Below are 15,635 nucleotides of genomic sequence, written 5' to 3'. Positions count from 1 at the left end.
CCAAAATTCATAATTAGGAAAGATACCTCTGAATATTATTTGTGAGAATCGAAGATAAAACGTCCTCACAATAAAATCGATTAATGAAGGTTCCTTAATTGAAATTGGGAGGGCCTTAAATGTATTTCCCTATGCAAAGAACAAACAACAAACATCAAAGAGTGGGAATATAAATAAGCATTCAAAGTTCCAACATCCTTGACCCTAGCTAGCTAGCTAATACACACAAACTAATGAGCCATGACCAAGAAAGTAGCTGCCTCACTTAAGGAGAAGTGCTATTGAAGGAAGCATAATGGTGAAAGAGGGAAGGTTGGTGGAGCAAGGCAAGGCAGTAGTTGGGGAGAGCGATAAACAAGTTGAAGCTCACAAGATGCCGATGTTATAAAACTCTCACAATAGTTTTGCAGATGTAATAGAAGCTCGAAAAGCGTTGATAGACGAGAAGATGATTAGCAGAAAAATCGCATAAAAACAGCTTCATCTTCTTCAACCACCTAAAAAGGATTAACACTATATGGGCAGCCTTGAGTGCAATACAAACAGCATGCAACCAGTTGTAGTAACAAGAAGATGATTGAGGAGCAGAGCAGATATTGAGAACCGTGATGCACTAAGATGCAGTTAGCTGAGTAACGATGCCATATATAGCCGAAAATCACACCTCAAACACATAAGAGGAAAAAAACAGCCAACAGATAGATCTTTAGGGGCATCCAATGAAAAAGAAATATTGATGAATAGATAGAAAGGTATATAGATATATATATAAAACTCTAGGTAGTAGATATAATTTTAAAAGCAAGAAAGAGACCTCCGAGTTTCAGCGGGCAGAAGGGAGCCAACACAAAATGGTGCCCGACCGAACCCCATTTTGTGGCTCAAAACACTTCGTAGACACCCATCCAAATCCAGGTTTCAAAGAGAACCAATTGTCAGAGACGAACTTAACTACATGATTCTGGTTCACTCCACAATTCCTATTAGAACTACAGCATAGCAGAAACACCATCATCTAAGTTCTACCAGCACAGCATCCAGCCTTGAGTCCAACATCAATCTCTGCAATAATGATTAACATGCAACATCAGATCGATGTACTTGTATCTAAAAGTATTAAGTTATGGAATATGTAGCTCAGTCAAGTATGTATTGACAAGAATTTGTAGTAGAAAATAATTTAAAGCAAACATACGCCAGGAGGGTGTAAAACAATTAAGAAATTCCTAGTTAGTTATGGGAGAGAATACTAGCGACGGCCTGGAATCTTGCTGTTCAAGATAACCTTGTTCTACTGCACTACAATGATTCCCCAAACCCCATGTTGCACAAAACAACCTATGTAAGGCAATTAAGTTCCCTCGCCTTTCACTAACTAATAGATGTAGTGAATAGTTCTCATGACTAAGAAGGCATACCCATTAGCATAAGGTGAAGCACGACGAGCATGGCGGGGTGGAGGGGATCTGCTGTAGCTCCGACCACGCTTAGGAGGTGTAATGCTGCGACGTCTTGGTGGGGATCTTTTACCACGAGGACTGTTACTCCTACACAAGAAAAAGGAAAAGAGTGATAGAACATCAAATTCTTCAGTTCATATGAAACCAAACCACCTGTTGAATTGACATCTATTAGATAACTTGGTGTGTTTTAAAAGAAAAACACACACACAGCTTTGACACACCTGCGACCATATCTTTCATAGCTTGGACTCCTACGGCGCCGAGGAGAAGGACTACGGCGCAAACCACCTCCTGCACCTCGTGAGCCCCCACGTGAACGACACTCACGAGCAAAATGACCAGGTTCACCACATTCATAACATTTCAAATCATCACCACCACCACCACCACCACCACGGCCACGACGACCACCACCTCCTCCACCGCCTTTAGAGTTGTGAGAAAGCTCCACACGCCAACCATTTTTCCCTATGAAAAGAACCCAATAAAATCACACATAAAAGATAAGATAAACTTAAGGCAATGAAACTAAGAATAGGGGGATGAGGAATCAACCTATTAGCCCTAGGAAGTTATAGAAAAGGATCCCGGATTAAGGATAGACTTTAATTGCAAAGCCAAAATATTGATCTAGTGCACCATATAGGAAAAAAGTTCACAAGGTCCAACAAGACCACCATAGAGAAAGCATCATGAAAATTCATTTGACTTCTCTCAAACCATTATCCATTACATGGAAATATCTGAATTATTCCACAGCTCTTTATTTTACCTATGAAAGGATGATCACAACGGAGTTGTAAGACTAGACTACCAACTTGTGACACTTGGGCAAGCACCAAGAGATGCCAAAAACAGTGAACAATTTATGGAGAAAAAAAAAATTGAAAAAAGGGAGCTGAACGTCTAGAAAAAGAGATTAAATTGATTCTCTTCATCATGCTGGCATATAATGCACAATAGGAGCTAGATGAGAGGCTAGGATCATGGAAGTGGTTTTAACGCTTATTGCAAGTATTGAGCTCATTATGGAATAAACTCCACATGAAGACTGAAGCTGTTAAGTCTTCTTAGGCACTTTAGCCTTCCACAGACAAAGAGATTAGATGCTGGTTCAAGATAGAATCAACATCAAAGAGGGCATAAGAATATGGTTGATAAAAATGGCTTCCAATAGCCCTCAAAGTTTCTATATCTTAGAATCATGATAATTCCCAAAATCACATCTTTGAAGCATATTGAAGAGGATTGGGCCATTCATTACCCTCTTTTTCAATAAGGTGGTCTTAAAGAATAAGGTAAATTTCCACGATTTAGTTCAATTTAGCAGACCAAAGATGATATTAAGCTAGAGCAATAATAAATTTCTGATTGACTGCAGTAATGAAAACTAGATTACAGATAAAGGCAAGGAGAGTGCTCCCGCACATGTCAAACTCACTAGTAGTCGAGAAAAGCATGCACACACACACACATATACAAAAGAAATTAACATTTTATAGAAGGAATGTAATGCAATGCAAAATTTGATACCTACAAGACAAAAAAAAAAGATCTTTTATTTAAAACTGACCATCCAATGCTTGTATTGCATCTAGAGCATCCCTGCGATCATCAAACTCAATAAATGCATATCCTGGAGGCCTTCTAGCAACCCAAACACTGTATTGTTTTGTTCAAATACAAATATTCAGAACGCATTTTAATACAAAGGAACAAAGAAACAGATATATTGTTTCAAATTATTGCAAATGGAGGATGCATGGTGTAAGCGATCTCATCTTAATAACTGATATGCAATTGAGGCATAAACGTCCTTGAAGCAAAATCTAGACCACAGAAATACTACTCTGGCTTTCAGTCGAGGTACAAACGAGTCTAAGATATGAGCCATGCACATTGAGCCAACTAATCTCAAGGATAGACATCAGAAAACGTCAGAGGACATATCTAAGAGAGTCTGTGCATTGGGTTCAGTTCTTAAACAAAAAGTTAACGATAAGGAAGATATGGACTTATGCATAAAGCAGAGTCCAACTAGCGAGCACTCATTGCTAAGTAAGGGTTTTTTCTGTTCTGTTTCTTTTTTCTTCCCCTGCAGAGTGCTGAAATATCTAGCTTCGGCTAGGTACAACGGGATGGATAGATATTTATGTGCTGTAAAAAATCTAGGGCATATACTGAAGGAACCCAACACACTGCCACTGAAAGAACCCAGGAGCCTAAAATTCCACATTTCGGACCATTCGGTAGATACCATATCATGCATCTAAAATATGTTAATTTAAGAAATACATGAAAAGAATGCCTCAATACAAAAATTTCAAACTCAAATCACCTCCTCAGAACACCGAACATTCGGAATTCATCTTCAAGCTCCCTCTCCGTAACACGTGGATCCAGATTACCAATGTAAACTCGAGTCATTGTATCGAAGGAGCCCAGAAGCTCCTGAAAATAGTAAGAGTAAGCAATCCCAGGAAAATATGTTAGTTTGAGAAAACGAATCATTCCTAAATAAACAAGAAAATACGTACAGAACAGGAGTTAGAATGTAATCTAAACAACAAACTGGAATGGAAAAACAACCCTCACAACCCCAGGATGCGAAAGCTGCAACACCTATATAAGTCTACATGGGGTAAAAATCCACACACACAAAGTTCACAAACGAAACATTTGCAGTAGATCATCAAAAATGGAGGGAGAAAAACAAAATCGAACCGCTAGTTCAAGGATTAATAAACAAAAAATGAGGAAGAATTAGGGTTATTCACGTATTGATCGCGAAGCTGAAGCCTACCAAGAAAAAGATCTCTCGGAATCGTCAAAAAGTACGAACAGATCAGCCGACGATAAGGTTGGAAAACGGTGCTGCCCGTAGTCGCGGAGCTCCGATGCTCGGAAGTCTACAGAAGTTGTCAGTCAAGTGATATGTGAGTTTTGTTTCCTGGTTGTTGATGAATATGATGGCAGCCATATTGGGCCGCGCAGGTCTTTTCAATCTCGGCCCATTACATCTTGATGGGCCTTTCAATCTCGGCCCATTAAAAAATGTCGTAATTGGGATTTTATTTATTTTTTCAGTCAATTTTACTATAAATTCATATTACAATTTATTTGTCTCAGTAAGTCTCGTATTACTAATTAAATTATTGATTAAAAAAAGATAATGAATTTGAATTTTGATTATATTTGAATTATATAATATGAATTTAATATTTGATTATATTTATTATTATTATTATTATTATTATTATTATTATTTGTTTGAACGACCTTCATTTCAAATATGTTGAACAAAATTGGAAAATTCTTAAATTACGTTTTGATTCTCACTTTCGGTCAATTAATTTGACCGTTGTTGCAAAATTGTAGGGTTACTTTGGTCCATGTTTATGGTTGGAGGATGGAAAATTAAAATTGTCTGTTATTTTGTATAATAATCTTAAAAAAAACAATAATACGTGGGACTTGCATTAAATTTATTAACTATAGATAACGACGTCACATTTTATCAACTTTTCAAAACTCGATATATTATTATTTAAAAATTTGAATAACACGACACACAATTTAAGTTTAATATTAATAATGGTTGGTTCTAATCGAAGGTAAACGACTCATATTAAAAGGGTTCATATAATCCGATAATCTTACCAATTCAAACTATGAAAGGCTGGTCGAGTTTTTTTTTAATTGTTAATTTTTTAAAAGAAGAAGATTCCAACTCAACTAATTTAAATTGCTCGAGTCATTAACTCAACAAAAGAGCTCAATTAACTCAATCCATATGCGTGGAACTTGCCTTGACGGTGTGTTTGAAGACGATGGCCAACCTACTAGCTTTGCTTTTTTGCTAAATCCGAAATAAATTAATCTAAAACATTAAAAAAAAAAAATTATTAACTAGTTTGGCTCAAATGGAACCTTCCATTAGAAAGGCTTTGTTATTTAATTTAATTTATTATTATTTATTTATTGAAACAAACTTTATTGCCCAAAAACAAATTGTTCCATATTTGACCAATTCTGATAACTTATCGGCCACTTTTTGATTGGGGCACTCCCTGATGGGATCCCGATCAAGTAACAAATCCAAAAATATCTTTAAAATTATTAATATTTTATTTTAAAATATCTATATTTTTAAGAATTTTTTTTAAAATTTTATTAACATCCTTTAATTTTTTAATATTAAAAGAATATTAATAAAAAAAATTAATGAATAATATTTATCAAATTACCTGTATTATTAAAACTTTTGAAAGCACGAAAAAATATTTTTTAAATAAAATACTGTAAATATTTTTATTAATTTAGGTCACTTATTTTTCTTATTAAAATTTTAAGTCATAAACAATAATTTCCGTGTGTATTATTTATGTTAGTTTTTTTTTTTTTTTTTTCACATTTTCAAATTTTAAATGGATTTTTAAAAGTTACCAATAAAATAAAAACCTAATTTTAATCATGGTTCAATGTATTTGCAAGAATGGTGAAAAACGTGTTGTATACTTAATTTTATAAAACATAATAATTATTTAATGGGACTTAATTTTTACGTTTTAAATTTTTGTTTCAATTTGGTTCTTATGATTTAAAATATAATATTTAATTCAACGGTAGGTTAATAATCTTTTTAGATTAATTAAAAAAATAATTTAAGAACGCGAGTAAGGTTTAGTCAAACATATAGATCAAATTGAAAATTTAAAGATTATCGATACCAAATTAAATTATATTATAATCATAATTGGGTAATTAGATAGGTCGTGTAAAAAAACTCGCTTGCTTGCTCGAGACTGGTAAAAAAAAGTTTAGAGAGACGATGAATTTACCATTACACAAAGTAAAATCTTTTTACTATGTTTTGAAACTTCATCTATATTTGTATACAAATTCTCAAATAAGTTAAAAGTCTATTTTATGGTATCAATGTTTTTTAAATATTTAAAGAGAAAAAAATAGAACGTTGTTATAAAGGTTTTCAAAGTGGTTGAAAATGGATCGAAATTGAAGAATTTCTGGAATCGAACTTACTTCCTCGAAACAAAATAGTTTTAAAAATGGAAAAAGAAAATAAATTTTAAATTCAACTTTGTGAAAATGGATATCACCTAATCTCTTATTTAATCGACGGTAGTATTACATCCACGCGTTAATTTTTCTTTAAATAGATTGAAACTTTAAGAAAAAACATATTAATTTGACTTTACTTAATTTTAATATAAATGGGTTTTAAAATATAATTTAAATAAATTTAAATTTTAAAATAGGGAATTGTGATTTTTTTAAAAATATAAATAAATTAAATAATTACAATATTCAAGTTATTTTATATTTTAAAAGTTGACCATTACAAATCTTAAAAAAAAGGATTTATTTACTATTTTAAGTATAATTATACTCTTTAATTTGAAAATAATATATTTTAATATAAAATTATTTTTAGTTATTTTATATAATATGCTGGCACCCAAGGGAGGTGGGATTATGAGATCGTATATCGGTTGGAGAGGGGAACGAAATATTTCTTATAAGCGTGTAAAAACTTCTCTCTAACATATGTGTTTTATAACTGTGAGGTTGATGACGATGCATAACAGACCAAAGTGGACAATATTTACTAGCGGTGGGCTTGAATATTTATGGTTTAATCGAATATTTTTTTTATAATATGGTAATTTTTCAATAATAATGTTGGTGTTACATATTGTTTGAACCCTCAATCTTTGTTGAAATCAAAGTTGGACCCATTTAAATTGAATAAATACATAAAGTAGAGAAATTTACAAGTCAAAAGGAGAAGGCCCCCCTCAACACGCACCCTGTCCTCCCACCAACTCAACACCAAACCATCAAAATTACTTTTACCACTTCAAAACTGTATTTTCTTCATCAATTTTACCATTTACCTACTCTTTCCAACCCATGATTTGTGAAGGTAATTATAAATTATTTTCACCTCTTAGTTAAAAAAATAAAATAAAAATTAAGGTAAATTTATTTATCTTTACATTTTTTTTTTTTTTGGGTGGAAATACTCGAGTGAATTAGAGAACTACTCTACCACTTAAATCAACTCTATGAATTTGCTTGGCTCATATACAAATGAATTAATTTCATTAATTACCTAAAAACCCTACTTACCATTGGACATGTGGATATGGCTAGCGTGAAAAATAGTTTAATGTTTTTAAGGCTCGGCTCAAACATGGAGATTGTCATAATGATCATATCGTTCAGAAAATATGACAAAATATTTGAAATATAACTATATAGTTTCGGTTTTTTATAAACTGACATCTTAATTATAGAATATGGTTTTAATTAGCCAACGTGAGATTCTCTCCCAACCATCATTAACAATCCTCCTCTCGAAAAAAGTACGTCATAAAGTCATAAAACATCCCCGGAGGCTTATGGAGTCTTCAAACAAAAATACACCTGAGTCACTTTTGGCTACACTTCCAAAGCTAACAATTTCTTTGTTTGACATTTGAGAACTCTATTGACATATCTAAGTTAAGGGCATAAATCTCATACTACGGTTCGAAATCACAAGCCTTTACAATGGTATGATATTGTCAATTTTGAGAATAAACTTTCATGACTTTACCTTTGGTTTCCCCACAATGGAGATTGTATTCATTATCTATAAACGTATGATCATCCTCTTAATTAGCCAAGGTAGAACTCCCTCTCAACCATCTTCAACATTGTCAACGTAGTTCTCCTTGAAAATGATGGATTATAGCTCGAATTGAGTAAACACGTTTTTCGTTCCACGATATTTGGAGGGGAAGAATTCAAACATCTTATCGTTCAGACACTTAGTTGAGCTATTTGGCGTCCATGCATTCAGAATTGTTTATAAAAAAATTGGGATCGAAATTAATAGATATCCGATTGAAGTCGGTAATATGAACTAGGTTATTAAAATCATAGGGGATGGAGGTCTTCCCCTAAAACATGGTTTCATTGAAAAATCCAAAACTAAAAAGCGTTTCACTTGAAAGGGATGATCTCAAACAAGAATACATCCAAATTTCTCAGTTGGAGCAAAACCCAAGAGATGATCATTAAAATCAATAACAAATTCTCTCCTTCAATGTTCTTCAGTTCTCATTCATGAACAATTGCTTGAGAACTTTGACTTTGCAATGGACAATTTTGCCAAAACATCTGAAAGAACAAACCCCTTGAATTAAAAAGCGTTATTCAAAGAGATTCAAGTTTTTTTTTAATTCATTTGTCAAAACTTTGATTGAAATAATAACTGTTCTTCACGCAGTCCGTATCGGTGGTTGAGAATTTGGCATGGTTATGTTCGGAATTTCTTTGTCAGTTACGTATCACCACGACGTGGAGTCAACTCGGCCCCGAATTCACCGAGTTCATTTTTCTGGTAAACAAACAGATTCATACCAAATTTTCAATGCCATTTGTTCACCAAAATCAGACAAAAAGGAATGTACTCCGAATTCTTTCTTCTTCTTCTTTACAAAATTGCAGAGAAGCGTTGAAGAATAGCGGTTGGTTTATCTTTTTCCTTTTCCACTTTCAACCATTTTGACTCTCTCTGAGAAAAACCCAAGTGGGTGTTATTGCTCCACACTGCAAATTTCGTTTTCTGACATAAAGTAGAGCTTACGATGAACCCCTCTTGAATCTTCTCCTTTAATCCCTTCATTTATAAGTCCCTTTCTTATTGATTACGAAAATTATTCTCTCTGATTTACAAAGGGTTTGTCTTCTTTTTTCATTTCTGTGGCTTTTCGTGTCCGTTCTTCCTATAAATCCCTCTATTTCGCTCACAATAGTTACATAAACTCGTGGGTCGTTAGTATTTTCTCCAATCTTCTAAAGGGTGTTTTGCATTTTCGTTTTCATGGGGTTTTGTTTGAATTGTTTATTCAATTCTGAGCATTAAAATAATGGGTTTCTTGAGATTTGAGTAGAAAATGGATTTGTTCAACTTATGAGAACTTGACCCTTCTGGTTATGGATCTAGAAAGTGGAGTTCCTAGTGAAAAGAATACGAAGGTAAGTCGTTTACATTCTCTAGCATGCATTTTGGCTTCTTCTTTGAGCGATTTCACTGTTTTCGTTTTGTAGAAAGATTCATGGAAGACGGTTCTGATGATGGCTTATCAGAGTCTTGGGGTTGTCTATGGGGAGTTGGGCACTTCGCCTCTCTATGTCTATAGGAACACTTTTGCAGAAGAAGATATCGATCATACTCAGAGCAACGACGAGATTTATGGGGTTTTGTCCTTTGTTTTCTGGACTCTTACCATTGTTCCTTTGCTTAAGTACATATTTATTGTCCTTAAAGCCGATGATAATGGCGAGGGAGGGACATTTGCTCTGTATTCGTTACTATGTCGACACGCACGAGTTAGCTCCTTGCCCAATACCCAATTGGCTGATTCTGAACTCACTGAGTACAAGATGAATGTTCTTGGTCCGCCATCTCTGGAAAGCTTTGGATTCAAACTCAAATCCGCATTAGAAAAGCGTCGTGTTCTTCAAAAGTTCTTGCTCGTTCTTGCTTTAATTGGGACTTGCATGGTGATTGGAGATGGCATCCTAACCCCGGCTATTTCTGGTAATCATTGTTAACTTTCTGCATCACTGATTCAATTTCTGTTTTGGGTTTTCTTAAATTGGATGTTTGTTCCTCATTCATCTGTCAGTTCTTTCGGCTGTTTCTGGTCTCGAGCATACCATGGCGAAAGAGCATCACCAATGTAAGAATCTACACTGAAATCTACTAATTTTTGTTCAAACTATTGGGTATTGTTTAAAATTGTTGTTTTGAGCATTCGACTTCACATGTCTTCATATGAACGAGAGGTCACTGTCGATTGCTTTCATATGTTATGCAAGCATCACAAACAGTTTCCAACACGAATGATTGCTATGCTGTACTTGGGAGACCTTCTGGACAAGTCTCCTCATCCCAAGTTGTGATCTTGTGAGATCCCACATCGGTTGGAGAGGAGAACGAAACATTCTTTATAAGGGTGTGGAAACCTCTCCCTAGCACACGCGTTTTAGAAACCTTAAGAGGAAGCCCGAAAGGGAAAGTCCAAAGAAGACAATATCTGGCAGCGGTGGGTTTGGGCGGTTACGAATCCATTGCATTGAATTGCTTACTGTGTTAGACAGGACATGACATGCCACTACTTATGTAACTGTTGGATGGTAGTGTTTGAGAAAAAGGGACCACTGAGGAGAGACTGGACTTTAATGATGAAGAATAGTTAGATGAAGGGTGAAAAGATTTAGAAACTTGCAGGATAGAGGAATGAGACTGAAAAATTTGGCCTCTCTCCCCCTTTTGCTTAAAGGAGTTTTTGGCTTTTGTTTATGTGCTTGTGGAAGACTACAAAGAAAGGGTTCGTCCCTTTTAGCCACGCACGTTCGTTATAAGCACGGAAATCATATTAGATATCACTATTTTTGAGCTTGTGAGTTTAGAAATCGTACCCAAACCGAGCAATCTGTTCTTTCAGTTTTGCATTATACTTTCAAATATTGGACTCTGTCAGAGTAGTCTCATGTAAATTGATCTTCCTGCAGATATAGTACTCCCAATTGCGTGCATCGTACTGATATGCTTGTTCGCTCTTCAACACTACGGCACGCACAGGATCGGGTTCTTGTTTGCTCCCATAGTTACAGTTTGGCTATTGTGTATCAGTGCCATTGGGTTGTACAATATTATTCACTGGAATCCAGGTGTTTATAGAGCAATTTCTCCTCGTTACATGTTACAATTTCTCAAGAAAACCCAGAAAGGAGGTTGGATGTCACTTGGTGGAATAATGTTGTGCATTACTGGTAAATTTCACATATTTGGTTTGGTTTATCATGTTGTGCCCTTACAAAGCAAAGCCATTCCCTTGTTAATCAGAAACGTGTTTGTTTATATTTTGCTAGGCTCCGAGGCGATGTTTGCTGACCTTGGGCATTTTTCACAGTTGTCAATCAAGGTACGATTTCGAATATTGGTCTTTCTCGTCTACTAGCTAGAGGTTTCTTGTAAACTACATGATAATTCTTTCGGAAAGTGTCTTTGATTGGACGCCCCACAGTTGATTATGTGCTCTATTCTTCTTCTTGTTCACTGCCACCTGTTTCGGATCAAGCTTTAATGATGGTAGAAAGTCCATAGGAGGATGTTCTGCCACCATTCGTTCTTTAGACTTCGATGACATATCGATTGAGCTCATGTCTAGTTCATGTCTCTTCGATGACATATCGATTGAGCTCTCTTTCTCCTTGGTGTGTAGCCCAAGACTTGTAGTTCATGTTGGTTTACTAGATACTACTAGTGTATTCATAGTTCTTTCTTATTGTAGCATAAAAACAAGGCAAATATGTTTACTTTCTCCTAATACCTTCGTCTTCGAATGTTTATCTCATGAATCGCATTATTAACTTGCTTGTTCGGTCAATGTGCAACTGAAGATCGATGATGGGGAGAATTTTCTTCAATCACCTTTCTAACTCCCACCTCCCACCATGTAACAGCCCAAGCCCACCGCTAGCAGATACTGTCTCTTTAAGCTTTCCCTTTTAGGCTTCCCCTCAAGGTTTTTAAAACGCGTCTACTTGGGAAAGGTTTCCACACCCTTATAAAGAATATTTCGTTCCCCTCTCCAACCGATGTGGGATCTCATACACCAGTAACTTGTTCCATGAATTTCCAACTGTTGACCATCGCATTTCAGCCCATTTTTCTTAAATTTTGTGTCTAATGTATCCTCTCGCATGAACTTGCTGCCACAACCTGTTTGGATTGATTTTCTAAATGTTTAAAAAGTGTTTTTAAGTGCAAAAGAAAATGTTTGTGTACTGGTTTTCTGAAGTGTTCCTTGTTTATGGAAATCCCACGTCGGTTGGAGAGGGGAACGAAACATTCTTTATAAGTGTGTGGAAACCTCTCCCTAGCAGACGCGTTTTAAAAACCTTGAGGAGAACCCCGAAAGAGGAAGTCCAAAGAAGACAATATCTGCTAGCGGTGGGCTTAGACCGTTACAGTTCATGTCTACCAATTTTCTAACTTCTGTTATGTCTTAAAACGCTTGCAGATTGCTTTCACTTTAATGGTTTATCCGTCTCTCCTCCTTGCATACATGGGGCAAGCTGCCTATCTGTCTCAACATCATCCCTCTCCAAATGATCATCTAATTGGGTTTTATGTATCTGTACCTGGTAGGTTTTAAGATTAGCTTCCACATAAAGGTTCTCTCAGACATATTATTGATTGGGAGCTAACTGGCTAATGGAATTTTTGTTTCTCCAGATAAATTGAGGTGGCCTGTCCTTATAATTGCTGTGCTTGCTGCAGTAGTAGGCAGCCAGGCTATAATCACCGGAACGTTCTCTATTATAAAGCAGTGCTCGGCTTTGGGTTGTTTTCCTCGAGTCAAAATCATCCATACGTCCTCGAAAGTTCACGGTCAGATCTATATCCCGGAGGTTAATTGGATTCTGATGCTGTTGTGCTTGGCTGTTACCATAGGTTTCAGAGACACCAAGCGTTTGGGCCACGCCTCAGGTATGTTTCTCGAAAGGGTCGTATAAAACGTCCGTTTGTTGCACATAATTTGAGCTTAAACTCTTGTTTCGAAACGTCGTCTTCAGGTTTGGCAGTGATAACTGTGATGCTTGTTACTACGTGCTTGATGTCGCTTGTTATCGTTCTGTGCTGGCACCGAAGTGTATTTCTTGCTATAGGCTTCATCTTCTTTTTTGGCACCATTGAATCTCTCTACTTCTCTGCTTCTCTTACAAAGTTTCTTGAAGGAGCCTGGGTTCCCATTGCAATTTCTATTGTATTCCTCATAGTCATGTATGTCTGGCACTATGGTACTCTTAAGAAGTTTGAATTTGAGCTCCAAAACAAGGTTTCTGTCAACTGGCTACTCGGTGTCGGTCCCAGCTTAGGCATTGTGAGAGTCCGTGGGATCGGTGTCGTACAGACCGAGCTAGTTTCAGGAATCCCGGGTATCTTCACCCACTTTGTCACCAACATTCCCGCCTTCCATCAAGTCCTTGTTTTCCTTTGCATCAAGTATGTCCCAGTGCCACACATTAGACCAGAGGAACGGTTTCTTATTGGTCGTATCGGTACGAGTGAATATAGACTCTATAGGTGCATTGTGCGATACGGGTATCGAGATTTTCACAAAGACGACCTAGAGTTTGAGAGTGATCTTCTATGCAGCATAGCAAAGTTTATAAGGTCAGGAACTGCAGAGGCAGGTGATGAAAAGATGTCAATGGTTGGGACATCATCTTCTACACACGAAGATAGAATTCAGATGGCCGTGGCCGAGACCGGTAACGACGAAGACTCTGAAGAACTGTACCGAGGTTCAGATACAAGGGAAATAAGGTCACCCGGTCCAGTTGAATTGAGAAAAAGAGTGCGGTTCATGTTACCCGAGAGCCCGAAAATGAACACGAATGCAATGGAAGAATTAGAAGAGCTAATGGAAGCAAGAGAAGGAGGAGTCGCTTACATATTAGGACGGTCACACATGAAAGCAAAACAAGGATCGAGCATGCTGAAAAGGGTGTCGATCGACTTCGTTTACGAGTTCTTGAGGAAGAACAGCAGAGAAGCTGAGTTCCCTGCAGGTTTATCGCATTCATCATCAACCCTCGAGGTGGGCATGATGTATCTTGTTTAGTTTAGTTCCTGACCATAATACCAGATTTCCATGTACATAGATATGAGTATACAAAGCTGTAATATCTTTGTAAAATAATGAAAAAAGCATAGAAACTTCAATTAGTCAATTTCGTCAACTCTATATTCAGGTACTAATCCAACATTTAATTCCAATTAAACATACTTATTTGTTAATTAACTAGAGGGCGGATTGGGCTGTTCTAGGCATTGATTCGGTGTCACTCTAAGATCTCAGGTAAACTCGGGCTTGGGGGGAACTTTTGCTTGAATTTCCTGAGCACGATGTCACCTCTTCATTGATAGAAACGAACGCTAGAAAAAAACATTGTTCACACCCACCAATAAAAAAGTAGCCGTCAGTGTTGTTGAGGTCGATTGTGGTGGTCATTGCGAACTCATTCCATTTTTGGAGGATCCGAGGCCTCAGCCTAAGCCTCTCTTACTCATCTCTATTAAAAAAATAAATAAATACCCTTTCACTAATAATCGAGTCAGCTCTAGAATCGGGAGGTCTGGAGCGAGAGCAATTGATGAGAATGATAAATTTACACTTATTTAAATTATGAATATATATTATTTATTATGTCAATAATTTTCCTTTTTAGATATAAAAAAAGGATAATAGATAAAATCACTTAATTAATTAAACTTTTTATATTTCTTTTTAAATTTAAGAGATGGATAGAAGTTTATTATTTTGACACGCAATTGACCATGTGAACTGGTGGCTGGCCCACATTGGAGGTGGCAGACTGGCGGCCTTAATTCTTATTTATTTTTTAAAATTTAATTTTTATCGTTTCAGAAGAAAAATAAATGAATAAACTTATCTAAATTAGGTATTTCCTTCAAATCTATAATTTTTAAAATTTGAAAAAATCAATTAAAGACAAATTAAAAAAACAATGAATAAATAAAATATCATATATTTTTAAAAATTTTAAACATCAAATAAACATTTAAAAACACCGGAACTCCCTCACGTGGAGTGCACATGTTCCACTCCCACATGTGGTCCATTATCTCCTCTCTCGGATACGGACCGCCCCTCCCCCGGTTTTCACATTTCCATTGAGTGTGTTTTCCAGGATGGAGCCTTAAAGCTCGAGTGGGTCCTACTCCCTTTCGAAGTTAGGTCTACGAGGTAAGTGGGCCCGGAGACTCTCTCAATGTTACACGTGGCGAACTTCTCCGTACAATGTTNCTTTCGAAGTTAGGTCTACGAGGTAAGTGGGCCCGGAGCCTCTCTCAATGTTACACGTGGCGAACTTCTCCGTACAATGTTGTGTGGGACGAGGAAAATGGCAGCAGACAGCCTTAGCCAGGACCAGGAGGGCAAAAATCGAAATGGCCTCTTTACCCAAAAAATAAAAATAATATTAATAAATAAATAAATAAAAAGTTTTTCTTTTCTCGACAAATAATAGAAAAGAAAGGAGGTGCCTATAATTCCCTGT

At 36.1% G+C, this 15,635-nt stretch overlaps 2 protein-coding genes across 3 annotated transcripts; one reads left to right on the top strand and one right to left on the bottom strand.

The window, feature by feature from the left end:
- Positions 1 to 71: 71 nt before the first annotated feature.
- On the bottom strand, positions 72 to 4,401 carry LOC111790074 (serine/arginine-rich splicing factor RSZ21-like). Of its 2 annotated transcripts, XR_002814440.1 has the most exons (7): positions 4,267 to 4,401; positions 3,802 to 3,914; positions 3,037 to 3,125; positions 1,685 to 1,931; positions 1,419 to 1,547; positions 815 to 1,062; positions 72 to 664 (listed from the first exon to the last, which is right to left on the bottom strand). XR_002814440.1 is itself a non-coding variant. In XM_023670875.1 (6 exons), the coding sequence occupies exons 2-6, from the start codon at positions 3,888 to 3,890 to the stop codon at positions 1,056 to 1,058; spliced, it is 561 nt and encodes a 186-aa protein (XP_023526643.1). In that variant the 5' UTR covers positions 3,891 to 3,914; positions 4,267 to 4,401; the 3' UTR covers positions 74 to 1,055. The 2 variants fall into 2 exon arrangements, 1 of the variants encoding a protein (XP_023526643.1); XM_023670875.1 differs by having other exon boundaries at positions 74 to 1,062.
- Positions 4,402 to 8,829: 4,428 nt separating this feature from the next.
- On the top strand, positions 8,830 to 14,280 carry LOC111790048 (potassium transporter 6-like). The gene is made up of 8 exons (XM_023670829.1): positions 8,830 to 9,512; positions 9,585 to 10,077; positions 10,166 to 10,219; positions 11,055 to 11,315; positions 11,415 to 11,467; positions 12,569 to 12,692; positions 12,784 to 13,038; positions 13,125 to 14,280. Exons 1-8 carry the CDS (start codon positions 9,471 to 9,473, stop codon positions 14,174 to 14,176), a joined length of 2,334 nt encoding a protein of 777 aa, XP_023526597.1. The 5' UTR covers positions 8,830 to 9,470; the 3' UTR covers positions 14,177 to 14,280.
- The last annotated feature ends 1,355 nt before the right edge of the window (positions 14,281 to 15,635 follow it).

This window comes from Cucurbita pepo, chromosome LG01 (assembly GCF_002806865.2).
Source record: "Cucurbita pepo subsp. pepo cultivar mu-cu-16 chromosome LG01, ASM280686v2, whole genome shotgun sequence".
NCBI classification, from domain to species: Eukaryota; Viridiplantae; Streptophyta; class Magnoliopsida; order Cucurbitales; family Cucurbitaceae; genus Cucurbita; species Cucurbita pepo.
Note: the sequence above shows the minus strand (reverse complement) of the source record. Positions and strands in the feature narration are given on the sequence as shown.